Source organism: Eucyclogobius newberryi, unplaced genomic scaffold, assembly GCF_026437365.1.
Source record: "Eucyclogobius newberryi isolate DKJ021-1_F unplaced genomic scaffold, fEucNew1.0.hap1 SCAF_16, whole genome shotgun sequence".
NCBI lineage: Eukaryota > Metazoa > Chordata > Actinopteri > Gobiiformes > Gobiidae > Eucyclogobius > Eucyclogobius newberryi.
Window position 1 is genome coordinate 24,306,865 of NW_027315790.1, and position 18,338 is coordinate 24,325,202.

Consider the following 18,338-nt stretch of genomic DNA (forward strand, 5'->3'; position numbering starts at 1 on the left):
CGCAGGGCCGTACCCACCATCTGAGGTTATGGGATCAATTAATTCAATCCATCCATCCATCCTAATTCAACCTAACTTATTGATTATAAAGACTTTTAAAAGATCTCACTTGTAATCTGGTATCGGCTGCTTGTCTCCATGGTTTAGTGCCATATTGTCTCTAAGCAAACCACCATAAAATATACAAAATGCACAAGTTTGGCTTAAGATTTATGTTGAATTTGCAGTGGTTTAGTCCCCATTTTATCTTACAGTTAGCATACACACTCCCATAGCAAGATTGTAGCATAACAGCCAAAAATGTTCTGACAGTTGCCGTAAAAAATGGGAAATGGTCACATTTAAATTGCACTTTTCTACTTTTCAAGGCACTCTTTACATCAAGAAACCAGTCACCAATTCACAAACACACAATCACACACCAGTTATCTGCAGAATAACCCTCGCACCGCCAACCTGTGGATCTGACCGCTCTACCAGGAGAGAGCAGGATTCCAGCGCTCTACCACTGAGCTACTCCCTCCGCCGCGCTGTGAAAAGAAAAGCACGCACTGGGTCGGTCCGAGTGGCAGATTTTGGTGGCACAAGTTTTTGGACTCCTCCTCCTCGTGTTCGCTCCTGGCTTCCACGGCACAAATCGGGCGAAGCCAGTTTGACTTCCAGCATTAGTGAGTGGCTCTTTTCTGAATGCGACGGCTAAAAACTGTTCCACTTTTCTCGATTGTCACTCGGGGACGTTCCTACATGATTTGTGCCGAGCAGATGTAGCTAGAATAGTGAATGAAGCTAGTATAATGGCGCATGCTACGACACGGATATGAATCAAGATGTTTCTTTGACTTGGGAGACCGTCATAACGCGCAACTTTCCTTTTGTCCTCTGCTGAATGAAATGCTTGAATATTATTGAGCGTACAAAGCCCTGATTCCCCGCAAATGTTGTAGTGGAAACAAGATGTAATTACATACAGCAGCACTGATAGTAACACTTACACAAGTTTAAGCGGCTCGAGTAATTGCAGTGTCTTTTGTAAAGTACATCTGCTGTGCTCAATGGGCTCTTGGCTGGTTTGTAATGTCTCTTTATTGACGGCCAGAAATACATGGATGTCTGTTGCCTGGTATTGGCTGAGAGGACTGGCTCCAAGATAAAGAAACTGTATTGCTTTCTTTATTATCAGTATTATTTTGTATTCTTCCTCGTTTTTTTTTTTTACATTACTTCTCATTTTTTGTTTATATATCCTTAAGCACCAAAGGACGACTCTTACTTTAAAGAATGTAGACCCTCTAAAACAAGGGTGGGCAATTATTTTGTCTGAGGGCCATATTCAAATCCAGGCAAGTAGTGGAGGGCCGATCATTGGTGTGAAATATATATATATATATATATATATATATATATATATATATATATATATATATATATAAAATAAAATAAAATATAACTTTTCTGTCAAATATAAGCTATTGAATCTATTGTTTATTATTTTATATATGTATTTGTTCATGTCATCTTCATTAAGGATACAAGTGCAGACAGATGTTACAGACATAGAAAATAGAAACAAAAATCTTTCTAGGGGCCGGATTAAAACATGCCGCACACATCTAGCCCCTGGGGCCGCAAATGCCGAGGTCTGCTTTAAAGCTTTAATGAAAAAAATCAGAGGCAAAAGTCAAGTTGAGGAACTGGGATTAACTGTGGTATTAATGGTCGTTTTAGCAAATGAAAACCACTCAGAAATCCTGTATACCTTTATACATTCAGCCTGTAAAGGTAGTCCATGATTATACATAGGCTATTGGTTTAATTTCATTTGTCATGGTGCTTGACGTAGCTGAAACTGTGACCACGCAGCGCCCGTAACTGTTAAACTCGCGGTGAACTGGCCTTTTCCCCGGCCTGTGTTCCTCCTGTGCGCCGCCATCGTTAGCATGTTTACCAGTTCCTACAGCAACCCTCGTAAACCCAATTAGCGGTTCTCATACGCCGTGCTAGCACCAGCTGTTGACCCCTGACCAAAAACACGTGTCTTTTTTCCCCCCATGAAGTACGATCATTAAAGTAAAAGCACTGGTGTGAAATAGTTTGAGTGACATGGAAAGAGTTTTTAATAACTTTTTCACTCCTTATAAAACATTTTGCCATCCAAGCATCAGGAGGAGAAGAAAACTTGGAACGCAGATCTAAACTTGGGGGAAAATAGGACTAAACATGGTTAACCAGGATTAAAATACATACAGCCAAACCTTTTATTTTTGTTACAAAATCACAATGGCAGTCGCCTCGCAGGGCTTCAACAAACTGCAGATTTTACCAACAAAAAGTTTGAACATCTAAACCTGAAACAGTCAATACAGGTGTAGAGAGATCCCCCTGACCTCTCCACGACCTCTGTTCTTACTTATTCACCTAGTAGGTTTTTGTTAGTGAAACAGTGGACGTGGCACAATTAAGAACTTATTTGCAGCTAATGTTAATGATAATGTTAATCATAATAATGATTAAAGAGGTCAACTTTATTCCTATTAACTCATTTGATTCCCTTTTAATCACATTATAGCCATCATTTGTGTCCTGATTGTAATGTCTGATAAACCCAGCTCATGCTAATTTGCTGACACATTTGAGTTATCTTTAGCTGCAGGTAATAATGGTTCAATTGAATGCTGATCCTCTGAAATGTTACTACGTTGTTGAATGCTACTACGGTTTGTTTTGGTTAATAAACCACACATAAGAATCCTGTCTTATTCGATTTTTGTACAGTTTTTTACAGTATGATCTCTTGGTACTCTGTTACATTGCTTTTCTTTTCTTTTGTTAAAACGCTGTTGCATCAATTCGTACACATTCCTCGAGGCAAAAGTTCCCGACATGGGTGAATTCAAACTTGCACATTCACTATGTCAAAGTTTTTGACCAAACCACAACAGACTGAAGTGTGTACGCACCCTGAAAGATGAGAAAAGCATTGCCTTAAGCTCTCCTTTTCATCTACCGTATTTTCCGGACTATAAGTTGCACCTTTTTTCATAGTTTTGGCCGGGGTGTGAGTTATACTTTTATTTATACTTATTTATACTTATACCGGAGCGACTTAAATGTGATATTATTTGTTATTTTCACACTTGCAACCGCTTTTCATACTTATATATGTTTTTTTCTTCTCTATTATGCATTTTTTGGCTGGTGCGACTTATAGTCCGGAAAATACGGCTAATCATCTTCTACTGTTTATCTTGGGCACATTGGAGCAAGAAAACTCAACCGATTTGCCTGACCATCCACTTCCCCAGACACTTCCCCTGCTCTTATGGCGTCATCCAACATAAAAGTTCAATTAAAACACCTAATGCTACAACTTTAGCCCGACATTATCCGTCTTATAGTTCAGCGAATGAGCCATAAGAGTTTATGTAGCTTCGGGCTGCAGACTTATACATTTTGCCTTGCCGACTTGTTCCGGGACAAGTATATCGTTGTCAGGGGAACGTCGGCGTGCTTCGTGCTTCGGCAAATGTTGTCCGATACCTAATTATCTCCCACAGCACCGGCGCTTTTGGCTTGTTTTTCTGTTTTTCATCTGATACCACCAGCCCCCGTTGTGGTTTTTTATCTTCCTCCTTTTGGTGGAAAACACGAGTGGGAAACTGGACTTCAGGGTCAAAAGGAAGTGAACTTTTGGGTGTGAAGTGAGGTGCACCCTGATCAAAGACTGGCCAATGGAAACAGCCCAACAATTGCTCCTCGTGTATGTTTAGAGCTGTTGTTGTAACTGGAATGAGAACAAAGTGGGAGAGTTGTTAGCGCTCCGGCCTTCCAGCAAGGTTGTGGGTAAGTCTTTGGGTGGACTGCTGGCCCCCTCTTGTGTAATTATGGGCTTTTCCTGACTCTCTCTCACCGCCCCAAGATATGTTACTAATAGAATGAACATATTGAGCTATAACTTCATTAAATACCAATGTTTGGCTGTTGGTTGTGTTCAGATGCTATTGAATATGATGGCGTCACACACAAATGTACCGTAAAAGAGCCATATTTTCCCATTGATCACATGGTATTTCGAATGTATTTATAAGTGACATATCGGTAAATGTTGAAGCTGATGATAATACTTTCCCCTCAACTCTATTCAATATTACAGGCTCCTTTAGGCAGAAAACCTTGGATCTAGTTTCGGGAACTTGAAATATATATATTACCGTATTTTCAGGACTATAAATTGCACCTTTTTTCATAGTTTTGACCGGGGTGCGACTTATACTTATATTTATACTTATATACTTATAGTCCGGAGCGACTTATATGTGATGTTATTTGATATTTTCAAACTTGCAACCGCATTTCATTCTCCAGTGCAACTTATATATGTTTTTTTCTTCTTTATTATGCGTTTTTTGGCTGGTGCGACTTATACTCCAGTGCGACTTATACTCCAGTGCGACTTATACTCCAGTGCGACTTATATTGTCACCTTTGAATTTTCATGTTGAGAACTTAAAAGAATACCTATGCAAAAAAAAAAATATCGTATACGGCTGCACACAAAATAATATGATGTTGGCTGTTGTATTATTTGTATTTTCCCCTGAAGGTTTTGTCAGAATCTCTGTAAAGCTATTTTTGATTTAAAGTAAAGTGAATGAAACTGAACGGCGTTTGAATATAAAGACAACACTTAGAAGGTATTGAGCCAAACAAAAAAGTAAAGGCTGAAGAGTGCAATGAAGAGCTCCACTTTCCTCTGCCAAATACAGTTAGTGCTAAATGAAACCAGAGCTGTGTCTAATCCTGTCAGCAGCCCACGGTCGCCTGCTCCTGTGTTTTATGCCTCAAACTCCTCTGACTCAAATCATGCTCTTGATTTGAATAAATAACGACTCTGCCTCATTAACATTCCAAATGATTTTTGTCCCATTTGAAATCTCCCCAGTTCTCTTCTCACGACATGTTTAACGCCCCTCTTTCTCCCATCTTTCTCCCCTCTTTCTCCCCTCTTTCTCCCATCTTTCTCCCATCTTTCTCCTATCTTTCTCCCCTCTTTCTCCCCTCTTTCTCCCCTCTTTCTCCCCTCTTTCTCCCCTCTTTCTCCCATCTTTCTCCCATCTTTCTCCCATCTTTCTCCCCTCTTTCTGACCTCTTTCTCCCCTCTTTCTCCCCTCTTTCTCCCATCTTTCTCCCATCTTTCTCCCATCTTTCTCCCCTCTTTCTGACCTCTTTCTCCCCTCTTTCTCCCCTCTTTCTCCCATCTTTCTCCCATCTTTCTCCCATCTTTCTCCCCTCTTTCTGACCTCTTTCTCCCCTCTTTCTCCCCTCTTTCTCCCATCTTTTTCCCCCTCTCTCTCCCCTCTTTCTTCCTTCTTTCTCCCTTCTTTCTCACCTCTTTCTCCCCTCTTTCTGACCTCTTTCTCCCCTCTTTCTCCCATCTTTTTCCCCCTCTCTCTCCCCTCTTTCTTCCTTCTTTCTCCCTTCTTTCTCACCTCTTTCTCCCCTCTTTCTCCCTTCTTTCTTCCCTCTTTCTCCCCTTTCTCCTTTTCTCACTCTTATCCACAACCCCCTTCGTTCTCTCTCTTTCTCTCTCGTGCTTGCTTTTGCTCATTTGCTAACCCTCCCTCTTTCAAACTCTCTATTCCTTCTTTCACTTTTCACTTCTCGTATTCCCTTCCTGGACCCCGGTTCTGTTCTCTCTTTGACTCTCTTTCTCTGGCTTTCGCATCCCACCATCCATTCCCTTTCTCGCTCTCTTTTAACATCTCTTTCTCTCTCTCTCTCGTTCCTTTCTTACTCCTTCCACTGTTTCTCATCTCACCCATCCCCTCTGCCTTCCTCTTTCCCTCGTTTCTCTCTCTCCCCGTCTCTAATGCTCTTAAATTCCCTCTCTTTCTCTCTATTCCTTTCTTTCTTTTGACTTCCCTCTCTCTCTTTCTTATCCTCCCCTACCCCTCTATGTTCTTTCTTTCTCCTGCTTTCTCTCTTTCTCTCTCCTTCTTATCCCCCTGTCCACTCTCTCTCCCTCTTTCCCCCTCTCTCAGCTTCTCTATTTCCCACCTTGTCTCTCTTTCTCTTGCCCTCCCTTTTGTCCCTCTCAGTTTGTCTATATTCCTATCCTTTAGTCATTCCTTTCCTCTATATCTCTCTCTCTTATTCTGCCACTCCACAATCTCTCTCTCTTTGTCTCTCATTCTCTTGCCTCACCTCTTTCGCTCTCGTAGTCCCTCCCCAACTCTCTCCCTTTCACTCTTTTCTCACTTCGTCCCATTTTCTCACACCTCTCGCTCTTCCTCTGTCTCTCATTCTCTTACCCTCCTCTTTTCTCTCAATCTCTCTGTATTACTTTCTCATTCACTCTTTCCTTGACTCCGCTTCGCTCCTATTCCCTCCCTAGCACCCTGTCCTCCCTCTCTCCTTTTCCCCTTATCTCACAATCTTTCTCTTTCTCTTTTTTCTCATTCTCTCACCCTTTCTTCAACTCTCTCAGTTCCTCTCTCAGCCTTCCCTGCTTTCTCTCTCTTATTCACCCTTGCCACTCCGCACTCTTTCTCATTCTCCCACCTTCTACTTCCGCCTCTTCCAGGTCATCCCTCTCTTCCTCTCTCTCTTTCTCTCTCAGTCCCTCTTTACTGTTTCCTCACCATTTTCTCTTTGTCAATGCTCTTTCCCTCTTTTCCTTTCTCTTTTGCTCCTTCTTTCCCCCCCTAACCCTCCTCTCGCTCTCTCTCTCTTTCCCTCTCTCTCGCTCCCCCCTCTTTCTCACTTTTTCACCATCTCTTGCTCTTTCTCTTACATTCTCTCATCCTTTCATTATTTCCCTTTCTCGCGACATCCCCTGTCTCCATGGCATCCCGTCCCCTGCCCTCCTCCACACATTTTCTCCTTCCCTCTCGTCCCGCCTTCCTCCCCCTTTTCCCTCCCACCCCCTCCGCCTCTCCGCTGTCATGTACGATCCCGGATTAAACCATTATGCGCTCTCCGCGGGTGTCGGGGGTCCCGATTGCGTGGAAAGGTCCCTGTCACTCAGGCGGCTGTCGGGGCCGAGCTGGTGATTGGCCCCTGGACCTGCTCCTGTCCTGTACCTGTCACGGCGCTAATACAAAGGCGATGACAGGAGCGGTGGGTCGGCAGGTGTCCTCTGTTTGGACAGCCATCGCGCCCACAGTGAGCCTGCCCAGGGAACAAACGCACGATAAAGTTTGGGCCCGGCCTCTTTGTAGCCGTTTCCGCTCTTTTGTTACGGGTCGTTACGGCTGAGTCCACTGCGCGGACTAAGTCCACTGCGCGGGCAGGTGTGGCTTCCTCTGGGCAAAGCAAAGTGGAAACATACATTTTTGCCTCGGATTTGCGAAAGAAACATTCACTCAGCATTTCAGAATGTTCTTATTATTATGATTTAGTTTAAACACACAGTATGAGGAAGTCTATGGCGACAAAAGAAACGTTTGTGCTTCTTCAGAAATGTTGTGTTTTTGTAATTTTGCTGATTATTCTTTGTACATTTTGACAGTCCGGTTTTATGAAAGGAGCAGATTTGAATACTTATTATGTCCAATCTGTTACTCAGTTTTCTCCGTATACATTTTTACTTGAGCAATTACTTGGGGTCAACATGTGTTTAAAAAAAGTAGAGAAAAAATCAAAATAAAATAGAAAATGGCTAGAATATTTGTGCTTTTTGTCATGCTTTTTTGTGGCTTTTTTGTGTGCATTATCTGGTGAAGCCGTTTGTCCTTTCTGTATTGTTGCTGACAATAAATATGCACAATAGAAGGGGAAAAAAACTCCTCTTGACCAAGTCTAGTCTCTGGAGATGGATCTTAACGTTTACATTTTACATAGAGACAAATGAATATACCACAGAGGGCAGCATAGAGCAACTTGTGGAAAAACGTTTAACATTAGTATGCAATTTTACTACAAAATAAAGAATGTGTCTGCGATTTATCAGCGCTTCAAGTGTGTGATTTGTGCCAGACAAAATCTATGCTTGATTAAATTGCAGCTCAAGGTACTTTTTGAATGAGCAGACACCTTGTTAAAATATGTAAAAGAGCAAGATCAAGAACATAACACTTACAGTTAGTCAAGTAAACTAAATGTAATGGAGTTTAGATGATCTCTGGCTGAAAATGCCACCAGTTTCTCATGAGAAAAACTCCCCGCATTGCTCCTGTCTCTCGTTTTCGGCGCGGCGCTTGTTTTCGGCTCTATCTGATCAGCGCAGTCATTTAGCCGGGTCTATTTTTGTTCCTGGTGCACTCACCTGCAGCTCGAGTGTGAGAACGTGCCCTTTGAAGAGTTATCTGTGCAGCCGAGGAGGTCATCACTGCACTTTCACCAGCCTTTTATCGCCGGGCTGCATAAAGAGTAGCACGACACTTATGGTGCTATTACATCCACAATAAGTGATGGAATTACCTTGCTCAGAATAAACTGTCACGATATTGATTTTTAATGTTACGATTATTGTGAGAAGAAACATCACGATTTTATGATTATTTACGATTGTTGGTACATTGACCCTTCATTTGCCTTCAGTTTATGAAACGAAACTTTCTGTATGATATTGATACATTAAAAAACATGAAAAATCAAAATGTACTTTACATGTATTTGTGCTTTGGAGTATAAACTGAACAGAAATTGCTCATTGTTGCTGCCTCGCACTGGTATTATAGTTCTCATGATTATCTTGTGGCCTTAAAAAATACGATTATCGATAAACTTGACTGTTGACTTGTATATGTAATGTATTTTTTATTTTTTGTTAATCAACTTAAAGGTTATTTATTTTTACCCATGTTTTTCTTTCTTTTTCTTGACTTCTGCTGAATACTGTGGCATAATACTGTACTTTTGACGACAGATACACACAAGAGGTAAAAAAAAAATGGGAAAAAAAGAAACATTTTACACATTCAATAAAAATAAATCATTACCAATAAGTCATTACTTCAACGTACGACATGTGAAAGGGCTTCAGAATGCAGTGGGAACAGGAACGGTTCATGAAATCCTTTTGGCTGACAGCGTGTCTGCATTACCGTCTCAGAAGCATTTACAAGTGCGATTACAGTGATTATTATTTCAACAATACCCTGCTCTGCTCTTTCATGGGCTGCCAGCTTCGTCTTGGCGACCGAGGCACTGCCAAAATCGCTGCTCTGGGAATTTTTCTAGGCGCTCTCCGGGAGGGCAGAGCCAGAGAGGAGGAGGTGATGGAGAAAATAAACTGGATGTGTAAATTCAACACACTATGCACAGTGGTTAAGGCTCAAAGCGAGTGGTTTTCTCTTCCAAAACGCATGGGTTTGTTTGGCCTGAGGCGGCGTGCTCTGACATGGCAGATCAGGTCTATTGCTGTCACTGTTTTACCTTTTCTTTTTGTCTTTTTTAACCATATATATAAAGAACTTGGAACAAAGAGAGAGAACATGCACACCGTTTTAGTTCTACAGTTTTAGTTCTACATGTGTTGTCCTGCATCCCATTTGGCCCAAAGTCTATTAACTTTGTCCATTTTCAAATTGAGTGTAATTTCCTCCATTTTTTGAAAGTCAATTAACAGAAATGGCTTGATTCTCAGTACAGATTTTGATGATGAATGATCATTAAAGTGATTAAACAAGAGATTAATTGTAGTTTCTTTTATATTACCCTGTGGTCTTAGCTTGGATCATAATAAAACTATTCAGGAAAGATCCAATGTTATTATTTTAGTTGAATTGGTGTTGATACAAGTGGTATTGATTACTGTCTTTTTTTTACCCCACTCAGGACCTGAGTGGGGTAAAAAAAAGCCTGCCTCTCCTCCACTCCACCATCATTTTCATCTTTCAATATTTTCGTTTGTGCTACTATTCCTCTAGCCCAGGAATGGCCAAACTCTTTTCCTCGACAAAAGTATTAGCGCGCTGAGGGCCAAACCTAATTCTGTGTCGCATTTGAAACGTTTATTTACGATGAGATGATGATTAAATTGTCTTTTATCAACGTGTTTTCAGGGGAATAAACCTGATTTTGTCTTCTTTACAACTACTGACAGTCTTTTCAGCACAAAATGTAATCAAATCAATCATCAGTCTCCTCACTCTGTCATCTCCTCTTCTCTTTTTCGTGACAAAGCTATTGCAGATGGACGTTCTCACATTTAACTCACTGCTGTGCTGAAGGTTTATGGCTTACTATTTTGTCCATGTCCCGTCCTTGTGTGCACGTTGTGTTGATTGAAAATATACCCTCATTTTATCATTGTTAACATCTTTGTACCTGCTGCGGTCTTCAGTAAATAATCAGCCGCCCCTCGATCGCATGTATTTCGCTTTCTACTGGATGAAATGCGCTGATAAAAGAACATTTTGTAACCGTTTCTATTGATCCGGTGTCGTTTGGAGAGGGTCACATGAGGCGGTTCTGCTAACACGGCCTCGTCCTCTCTCTCCACAGCCCCCACGGAGCCTTTGCTGTGTAAATTTGCAGACGGAGGGCAGAAGAAGCGCCAGAGCCAGAGCAAATACCCCCAGAACGGACGGCCGTGGCACAGAGAAGGCGAGGTAAGGGCGACACCGCACAACACCACAACACCAGGCGGATAATCACATTGTGGGTCCGATTATTGGATTATGTATTGATTATTTTGAGAGAAAACATTACGATTGGTGGACGAGCATAATGAAGAACGCGGTTTTAACTATTGTAGTCCTACACGCTTATTGATACCATGAACAAGACATTGTGAAGTCCTTTTTTTATTCCTCACATTGTCTCGCCCTTATAAATCACCTTTACGCTTGTGACCAGCTTTATGAACTTTGTGATTTTAAATGACATATTTTTGTTTCTAAAATTCCTAAATTGCAACCTGAATAATCATGATTTGATATTAATAGAATAGTTTTGACATTACTACAGCATGGATCATTAACACATGATAGTACAGACACTCTTGGAGGTATTAATTAAAATATTACAAACACTTTTAAAGTAACAGAAACACCTTAAAGATAGAATAGAATAAATAGTAGAACTTGTTATCCCGCTAACTACCCACAAGAAGTATAATATAGGATCACAAATATATCATTAGATGTCAATTTAAACCCTCTTTTACCTCATTTTCTGTTTACTCTTCATTAAAACTCATTGTTTATACTAATTAAAGGAGAAAATACGTTGCTTTGAATTCTTAATTGTCGTGAAAATCGTCTTATTTTTTCACCAGTCCACACGAAACCCAAATTGACTTCACCACTATATTAAAACCTGTGTTAAAGACTTTTACAAAGGACTTTATAACACATATTTAGCACCTTTCCTTGACTTCTGCACAAACGACTTCATAAAACACACGAAACAACACGAGCAGAGTACGTTTGCAGCTTCTCCTCCCACATGTGGCACTCGGGGGCCGTGAAGCCAGAGCTCCGTGAGAGAGAATGCCACTTTTTCCTGGGCACCGCTTTAAACCCCGTCACCTCTTCAACTGACGTCACCTTCGCCGGCGAAAGGGCAGCCTCCTCGTGCATCTCATCACAGAGCATAAAGCGGCTCTGAATGTGGTGCTACAAATGACTTTAATGTGGCCGGGCGCCGCTGTGAGAAGGTAAAGGATTTAGGTTTTTGGCCCCGAGTCCAGCTGGAATCCATGCCTCTGACAGCCCAATTAAAAGTGAGGCGTGTAGCGCAAGAAAAGCTTACTAAACAAATGTAGTTCAGGTTGTCATTCAGGCATTTAGTCCTCAGCAGACAAGGTGATTGATTTGTTGCCTAAGCACCTTGTTAGCTAAATGGTTACCGCACAATAACAGCTTTCTCTTAACACTCCTTGTTATTGACGGAGCCCAAATTATTTACCCACGTGGAGCTGTCACCTCTTAATGTATGCTCTCAGTGGCTGGACACAGTAATAACCCGAGACGGAGGACAGGTTTGGACGTTTCGCAGACTATTTCCACTTTTTTTTTCTACACCTTTGTAACCTTAAAGCCGTAGAATCCCAGCAACAACAAACTTTTCTATATGTACAAAAATGTGAGCTGCAAATCTGCTTAAATCTTAGCGTAATAAAAACATGGAGAAAACGTTCCCCACTGTGCAAAGGTAATACGCAAATGTTGAGTCCCGAAAGATATTGTTCCATCGATCCTTTATTGAAGTTAATATAGTGATTATTGGGACCTAATTTAAGCTGCTATATCTGGCAAATGTAACAATGTGGTTCTGAAAAGTCCTGAAAGTTAAAAAAAGAATGAAAGTTGGACCAAATATACAAGATTACTCAATTGTGCATGAAACAAAACACAACGCCATGTGTGCTTTGGATTAACATGCAGCATTATTAAATGGGAAATAGCTTGACAAGTCAATTTGACATGAAATACGACATTCCGGAGCTGTCTGGTTCTGTAAATCCTTCTACCAACCACGAGACGAGCATGTTACGTGAAGTGGGCAGTAGTGCAAGTAAAGTAAGTTTATTTACAGAGCACAATACGTACACAAAGTAGTTCTAAGTGTTTTACAGAACAAAGGGGAGTAAAGTCTCTCGTCTTCGCAGTAAACAATTGTGAAGCTAATTGGTTGTTAGTACGGCGCATATCTGTCACGAACTACTATCTACATTCTCTGTATATTTTCTGTGAAACCCATTACTACCGTCGACCTGCCGCCGTCATTTGCAGAGGTTTCACTTTCCAGCGTCTCTCCGTGCAGGATGAAACAGGCCAGTGAGCAAACACAGCGTGGCCTTGGTCACCACATCTCATTTCCCCCCCCGTCCCACCATTCATCCCGGTCCCTAATAGCTGACGCATTGCACATCTATTTGTTTCTTTCCAGTGATATCAAAATGACTGTTGAAGTCTTTTGACATTTACCGCAATTTCTCAAGAATTTGTAACTAAGGGGAATAAAGCGAGCCCAGAAACTGTCCAATAAATGTCCCGTGCAGCCTGATGACAAGCACATCTGAGGTAATGGTTTCTCAGAACTCGCCCCGCCCCAACTTCAACCTGTGGCTTGAAATATGGCCTGCTGTATTTACTTAAAGGTAGACTGTGCAGCTTTACCGGCGACGCTTTCCGAGATGCTTTGCCTGGAATGTTCAACAGGCATTAAAAGTGCTCTGCCTGATTTAAAATTTGTGTCAAACTGTTTGCTGCAGTCCACATGTAACTAATGCACTCACAGCATCCTAATTATTCACCAGGATGAGTTTGGAAGTGCTTTTCACAACTATCTGAGGGCGAGTTTAGCTGTCACGGTAACGCTAACAGTAACTAGCAACAGCACACGTCCTGTCACTCACTCATTTTAAACCAAATAGATGCTTTTACAATATAGCTGAAGTTTACTAGATTACATGAAAAACCAAACAGGTACAGCCCCTTTAAATTTACCATGGAGAGGCCAGTTTCCTCACAATAACACTGCATGTTTGTCAAGGTATTTTTGAGCACATTTTAAAGCAAAACTGTGGAGCATTCTTGGCAAAGCGATGGAATCAATGGAGTGTAGCAGGGGGTGGACTTACTTCAGAAATAAAACTGGAGAGAAATCTAGTTTGGCTGTATCCAGCTGAGAGAAATAAACCTGTTCCACATCAGGGAAAAACTAATCCAGGTCTGAAGCAGGGCTAACACGACTAAATAAACGGGAGAAGGAGTCAAATGCCATGCAACGACTTACTCAGGAATGGACAATTGCACTGAACCAGGCCTTTGTTCAACCCTCACAGTCGACAACAAGACTAGACTGCTGAAGCTGGACCCCTGAGTTCTCGGTGTGATGCTGCGAGAAGAGAGCACATACTGTGGTCAGCTCCGAGTGCCCAAAGTCTGACGTACGTGCGGCTCAGGCCCTGTCGCGTTGTGCTGTCAGTCTGTGCCAGTTTTACGCTGACTGGGACAAGGATTTTGGGTGAATGCGATGTGACAGTGGCGATTTATCCGGTTTCCAAAATAAACGTTCGTTTCTAAGCTGAGCACATGAAAGTCTGCACGGTCCAGTCTGGCCCAGACCGTGCTGTAACAGGTTTCCAACGCGGGAAGTGGAGGGTCAAGCAAAGAGCTGCGTAACGGCGCTGCGCTGTTTACGTGAGTGGGAAAAAAGACATCAAATAGGACAGTATTCATGATTCTATTCATGCCCATGAAGGTTGTTTTATTATGATTATCTTGTCCATATGTGGACAGTAACACCACTCCGGGGCTCTAGTTTTGAAGTGTATTAGTTATGATTCTGGTCCTTCACAGAACGCACCACACCACGCCCCCAAGTTGCTTCACTCCACCTCATATCTCGGCATGATCACACCTCCTGTTTAGAGTTACACGCTCTGCAATGTCAGCAATCGCGCTGACGCAATATGTGACGAAATGAGCTCTACAACGTTACCTGGGAAATACTCCACCAGAGTGAAACTGGCCCTTGTCCCGCAGTTTTATAAGCACTGGATCAATCACACTGCCCTTGTATGAACAGACACCAAATTGCATCTCCAGCCCTATATAGCCCACCGAACACGCAAACTTCTCGATATACATCAGGAATGCTGGGAATGCTGAAAGTGGATTCGGCCTTGTGGTAACAAATTCATCAGCAACCTGTGGAGAGAGACAAGGTTAAAATCTCAGCAACCTGCTATATTGGGAAGGACACCCAAAGGAGACTGCTCTGTGCACAGAACACATGCATGCACTGGCTGGGACAGTTGTGCTGGTCTAGGCAGAGGAAGAGCAACACAGTGAAACACTCGCCCTTCAGAGAGGAGGAGTCCACTACAAGTGTCTGGCACATGTTCTATGGCGTCAGAACTGAATGGAGTTCAACCTGAATGTAATCGCTTCATCCTGTAGCTGCTGTAGGTCATGGACTGGGTCAGCTTAGTCAAATCATGGAGAAAATATGTAAGTCTCGAGATCCGGAGGTCTTTTTTTCTGTTGCCAGTGCCAGATTCACACTGAAAAATCGCTTTCATTACAGCTGCATGCTTACGTTAGCATGTAGCTAGCTTTAGTTTTTTCCACATTTGGAATTCCCTCTGCTGTCAGTAGATGGAGTGCTAACATCAAATCCTGATGAAGGAATGCCTGACTGATAGAAAGCAATGTATGCTTTCAATACATACATTATTTTAAGTTATCTTCCTTTTTTCAACCATTCTTCACAAACAGACACATTGCTGGTGTAAAACTATGATAAATATTTACCAAAGATACTATCCCACCAAACTAGCAAAGTACACCTTTACAGTCTTTACCTCTGGACTTACAGGCAAAACACACAATCGCTCAACAATACAGGTTATACTTGTGGATCCTAACATCTTTTTTTCATGTCGTGGCTGAGATAAAGCATTGTGCTCATAAACCCGTCCTTATATGTGACACGGCGCTCATTGATCAGCAGCGCAGGCCTGAGCAGAGGCAGATAACTATCACATGTTGTGTGTTTATCAGAGCCAGGCCATTCTTCAGCTCAGTGTCAGGAACATGAAGGGGACAACACACTGCTCTGAATCTATTAAATCTCTGCTGTTTATCTGCACTGTCTGCACCACTGTGTTCACTGCTCTTTAATCTTAGCCGTGGCATGAAAGCCTTTGTCACGTCAAATCAGATGACACACTGTAAACATTGTTCAAACTTTTGTGAACATTAGAACATTCAGTATAGTATTGTTGCTTTCCCTGGAATGGTCTACAGTGTGACGTTAAACTTAAGTTCTAAAGTTACAGGTCAAAGCTGTGGAGAGGCGAGTATGTTCACAGTGAGAATGTATGCTTTTCAAGGTATTTTTGCAGAATAGAAACTACAATTGAATATGTAAATGGTAGAAAGTTTACTTTAATGCCATACTGTGCAAAGCAGTAACATAACGGGAAATCAATTCTGGAATCGGACAATAAAGAGAGTTTAAAAAAAATCATCTTAACTTTGAATGGTCCAATCACAGCCACTGACTCGTAGCACGAGTCCCTCAAATGCAGAAGACATTGCAGAATATTCTAGTAGCATTCAGAACTAAATATATAACTCCTTTTTCTCAATCCTCTGTGATTTCGTGTTTCTTTTTACTCGTAACCCGGCATGTTTATGTAGACACTAACATGGCTTTCTCTGATTGGTTAATCCGCCTGTCAATCACACCCATTGGAATTACACTAGTTACTATGGAAAAGATGAGGACGGGCATCTGGCATAGAAATATAAACCCTCATAAAACCCATTGTTATTAAAGCGTGGGCACCTTTTCACGTGGTTTACGGTGATGAAAAGGAGATCAAAAACAGAGTTACCAGCTTCCTCTGATTTGGGGAATTGTTGACACTAAATTAGGATAAACTTGAGGGTAAAATATTGTATGATATCTTCCAATGTGCAAACTGTTAACTGGCATCTAGGCCTATCAAATTTGCAATTACAGTGAGAGGATTTAACCATCACTCCCAATCATTGACGACCAAACAGTGAAATCCTAGTTTAAAACGTTAGCATTTCATTTTTGTAGAATGTGACCAGCTTTATGAAGTCAAAATTCACAAATGTCAAAGCAAGTTAAGTAACATAAACTGACAACTGATTAAAAAGCGCTTTACATTTAGTTTTACTTTTGTGTAGAGCAGAAATGACTCTTTAATTCTCTCTAAAAAGTCCTTATATGATTACATTGTGTCCTGACGGATCACAAACCTTTGACATCATCAGTATTTTAACCTTGACCTACAAAATCTCGACGACCTCTGTATCTCCTCTCACCCTGGTCTCATGAACCACCTGCGCCGCCAACAGGAGATGTACTTCTGAACTGTTAATTATGTACATCGGTGGCGTCTACAGCGAGAGCGATGTAGTAGCATGAATTCTGGGTTGCCTGTTCCCCTTTGTCACCGCGTGCCTTTGAAGCCATCCCAAATCCCTCCGTAACATATGGACGGAGATGGGCACGGCGACGCGCAGCGCAGAGAAAACGAACACATTGGATGATCAGTCAGGAAAGAGTGAGAGGGTGGCGGCTTCTGCTTCTGCTGCTGAAAGATGACACATTCCTCTTGTAAACCGCCCAAACTGCAGAGGGGAAAGTGCTGCTCACAAACATATTAGTCACTCGATTTTGTATTATTATTGTTTTTTTTTCGTTTAGCAGGAAACAACTGCCAGGGGTGTTTTTTTTTTGTCCGTTCAAAGTCACCCTTCTCAAGCACCTCTTCCAGGGGAACGGTGTAAAAACAACAAGCCCGATGCGTGCTCTGCTTTAATATAACGTATAAAGCAGAATTTACAGATGGACACGGGAGGAGGCGGATTATGTGCTGTGGTGACGACGAACACAATATGCAACAAATTAGGAAAAATGTGAATTAAATTAATACTTTTTTAATACGTTTATTTATTGTCAACATTCTTGCTTTGAAAAAAAAAATTAAACCGCAATAATAGTAATAATAGCGCCTTTTAAAAGACCCAAACAACTTTACAAAGCTGGAAAAAAAAAACTTGAAAAACCTCTTAGTGGCTCCACAGACATGACCTGTAACTTGGCTTGGCGGCACAACCTTGTATACTATTGTCGAGGAAGTGAAGTGCAAATATTTTAGCCTGGAACAATTTTATTATCACATTCAAGCAGAAGTTGGCCTATGAACACGGAGCTGGGCAGTTTATTCCCCTCATTATTCTGGACAACACATGACACATACGAAGTTGTGCGCGTGCATATGCTTGGTGTCTGTGGCAGAGAAGATCCTTTGAATCTGTAAATGGATTTCTAGAACAACAATCAGACCTGAGAGAAAAACTCCTCCTTCAGGCAGAGCACGTTTGTCTTTTAGACTTTGAGTGGACTCTCAGGATGGACAGAGGACAAGACGACCATTTGTACCACACGCAGCCCAGTGTCCAAACCTGACCCTTTTTTTTTGTTCTTTCTGCCCTTGTCTCTGCATCAAAAGTGTTTGTCCCTCTGTTGCTGATCCATCCACATCACTCCCGCTGCAGGAAGGTCATCCGTGTCACAAGAGCTTGAAGCAGAACCAAACAGTCCCTGCAAAATAGACAGGCTAAATTGTGTTACGTGTCGGCGACTAAAACGCAATTCTGTCCTTTTAAAAGTTCATTTGCGAGGGACAGTTGTTACAGTCACGTTTATGTGCATTTGTCACAGCCTTTGATGTGGCTGCTGCTGCGTGCTGCGTCTGCTCCTCCCCCTCTTTCCCAGAACAATAGTACACAAGCTCCTTCTGGTGGTATGCCAGGTCCTCTACAGTTCTAATATTTGCCTGATCTAGATTTGGGTTTGTTTTTTTCACCTACTTTGGGTAATTCTTTGATTAGAACTGC

At 41.8% G+C, this 18,338-nt stretch overlaps 1 protein-coding gene across 3 annotated transcripts in view; it reads left to right on the plus strand.

Moving 5' to 3' along the window:
* Positions 1-18,338, plus strand: part of rbms3 (RNA binding motif, single stranded interacting protein) — a 334,351-nt gene that overhangs the window by 273,698 nt on the left and 42,315 nt on the right. For all 3 annotated transcript variants that reach the window (XM_072448061.1, XM_072448062.1, XM_072448063.1), the window contains exon 7: positions 10,447-10,553. In XM_072448061.1, the coding sequence (XP_072304162.1) occupies positions 10,447-10,553 (107 nt within the window). The remainder of the gene's footprint in view (positions 1-10,446; positions 10,554-18,338) is intronic.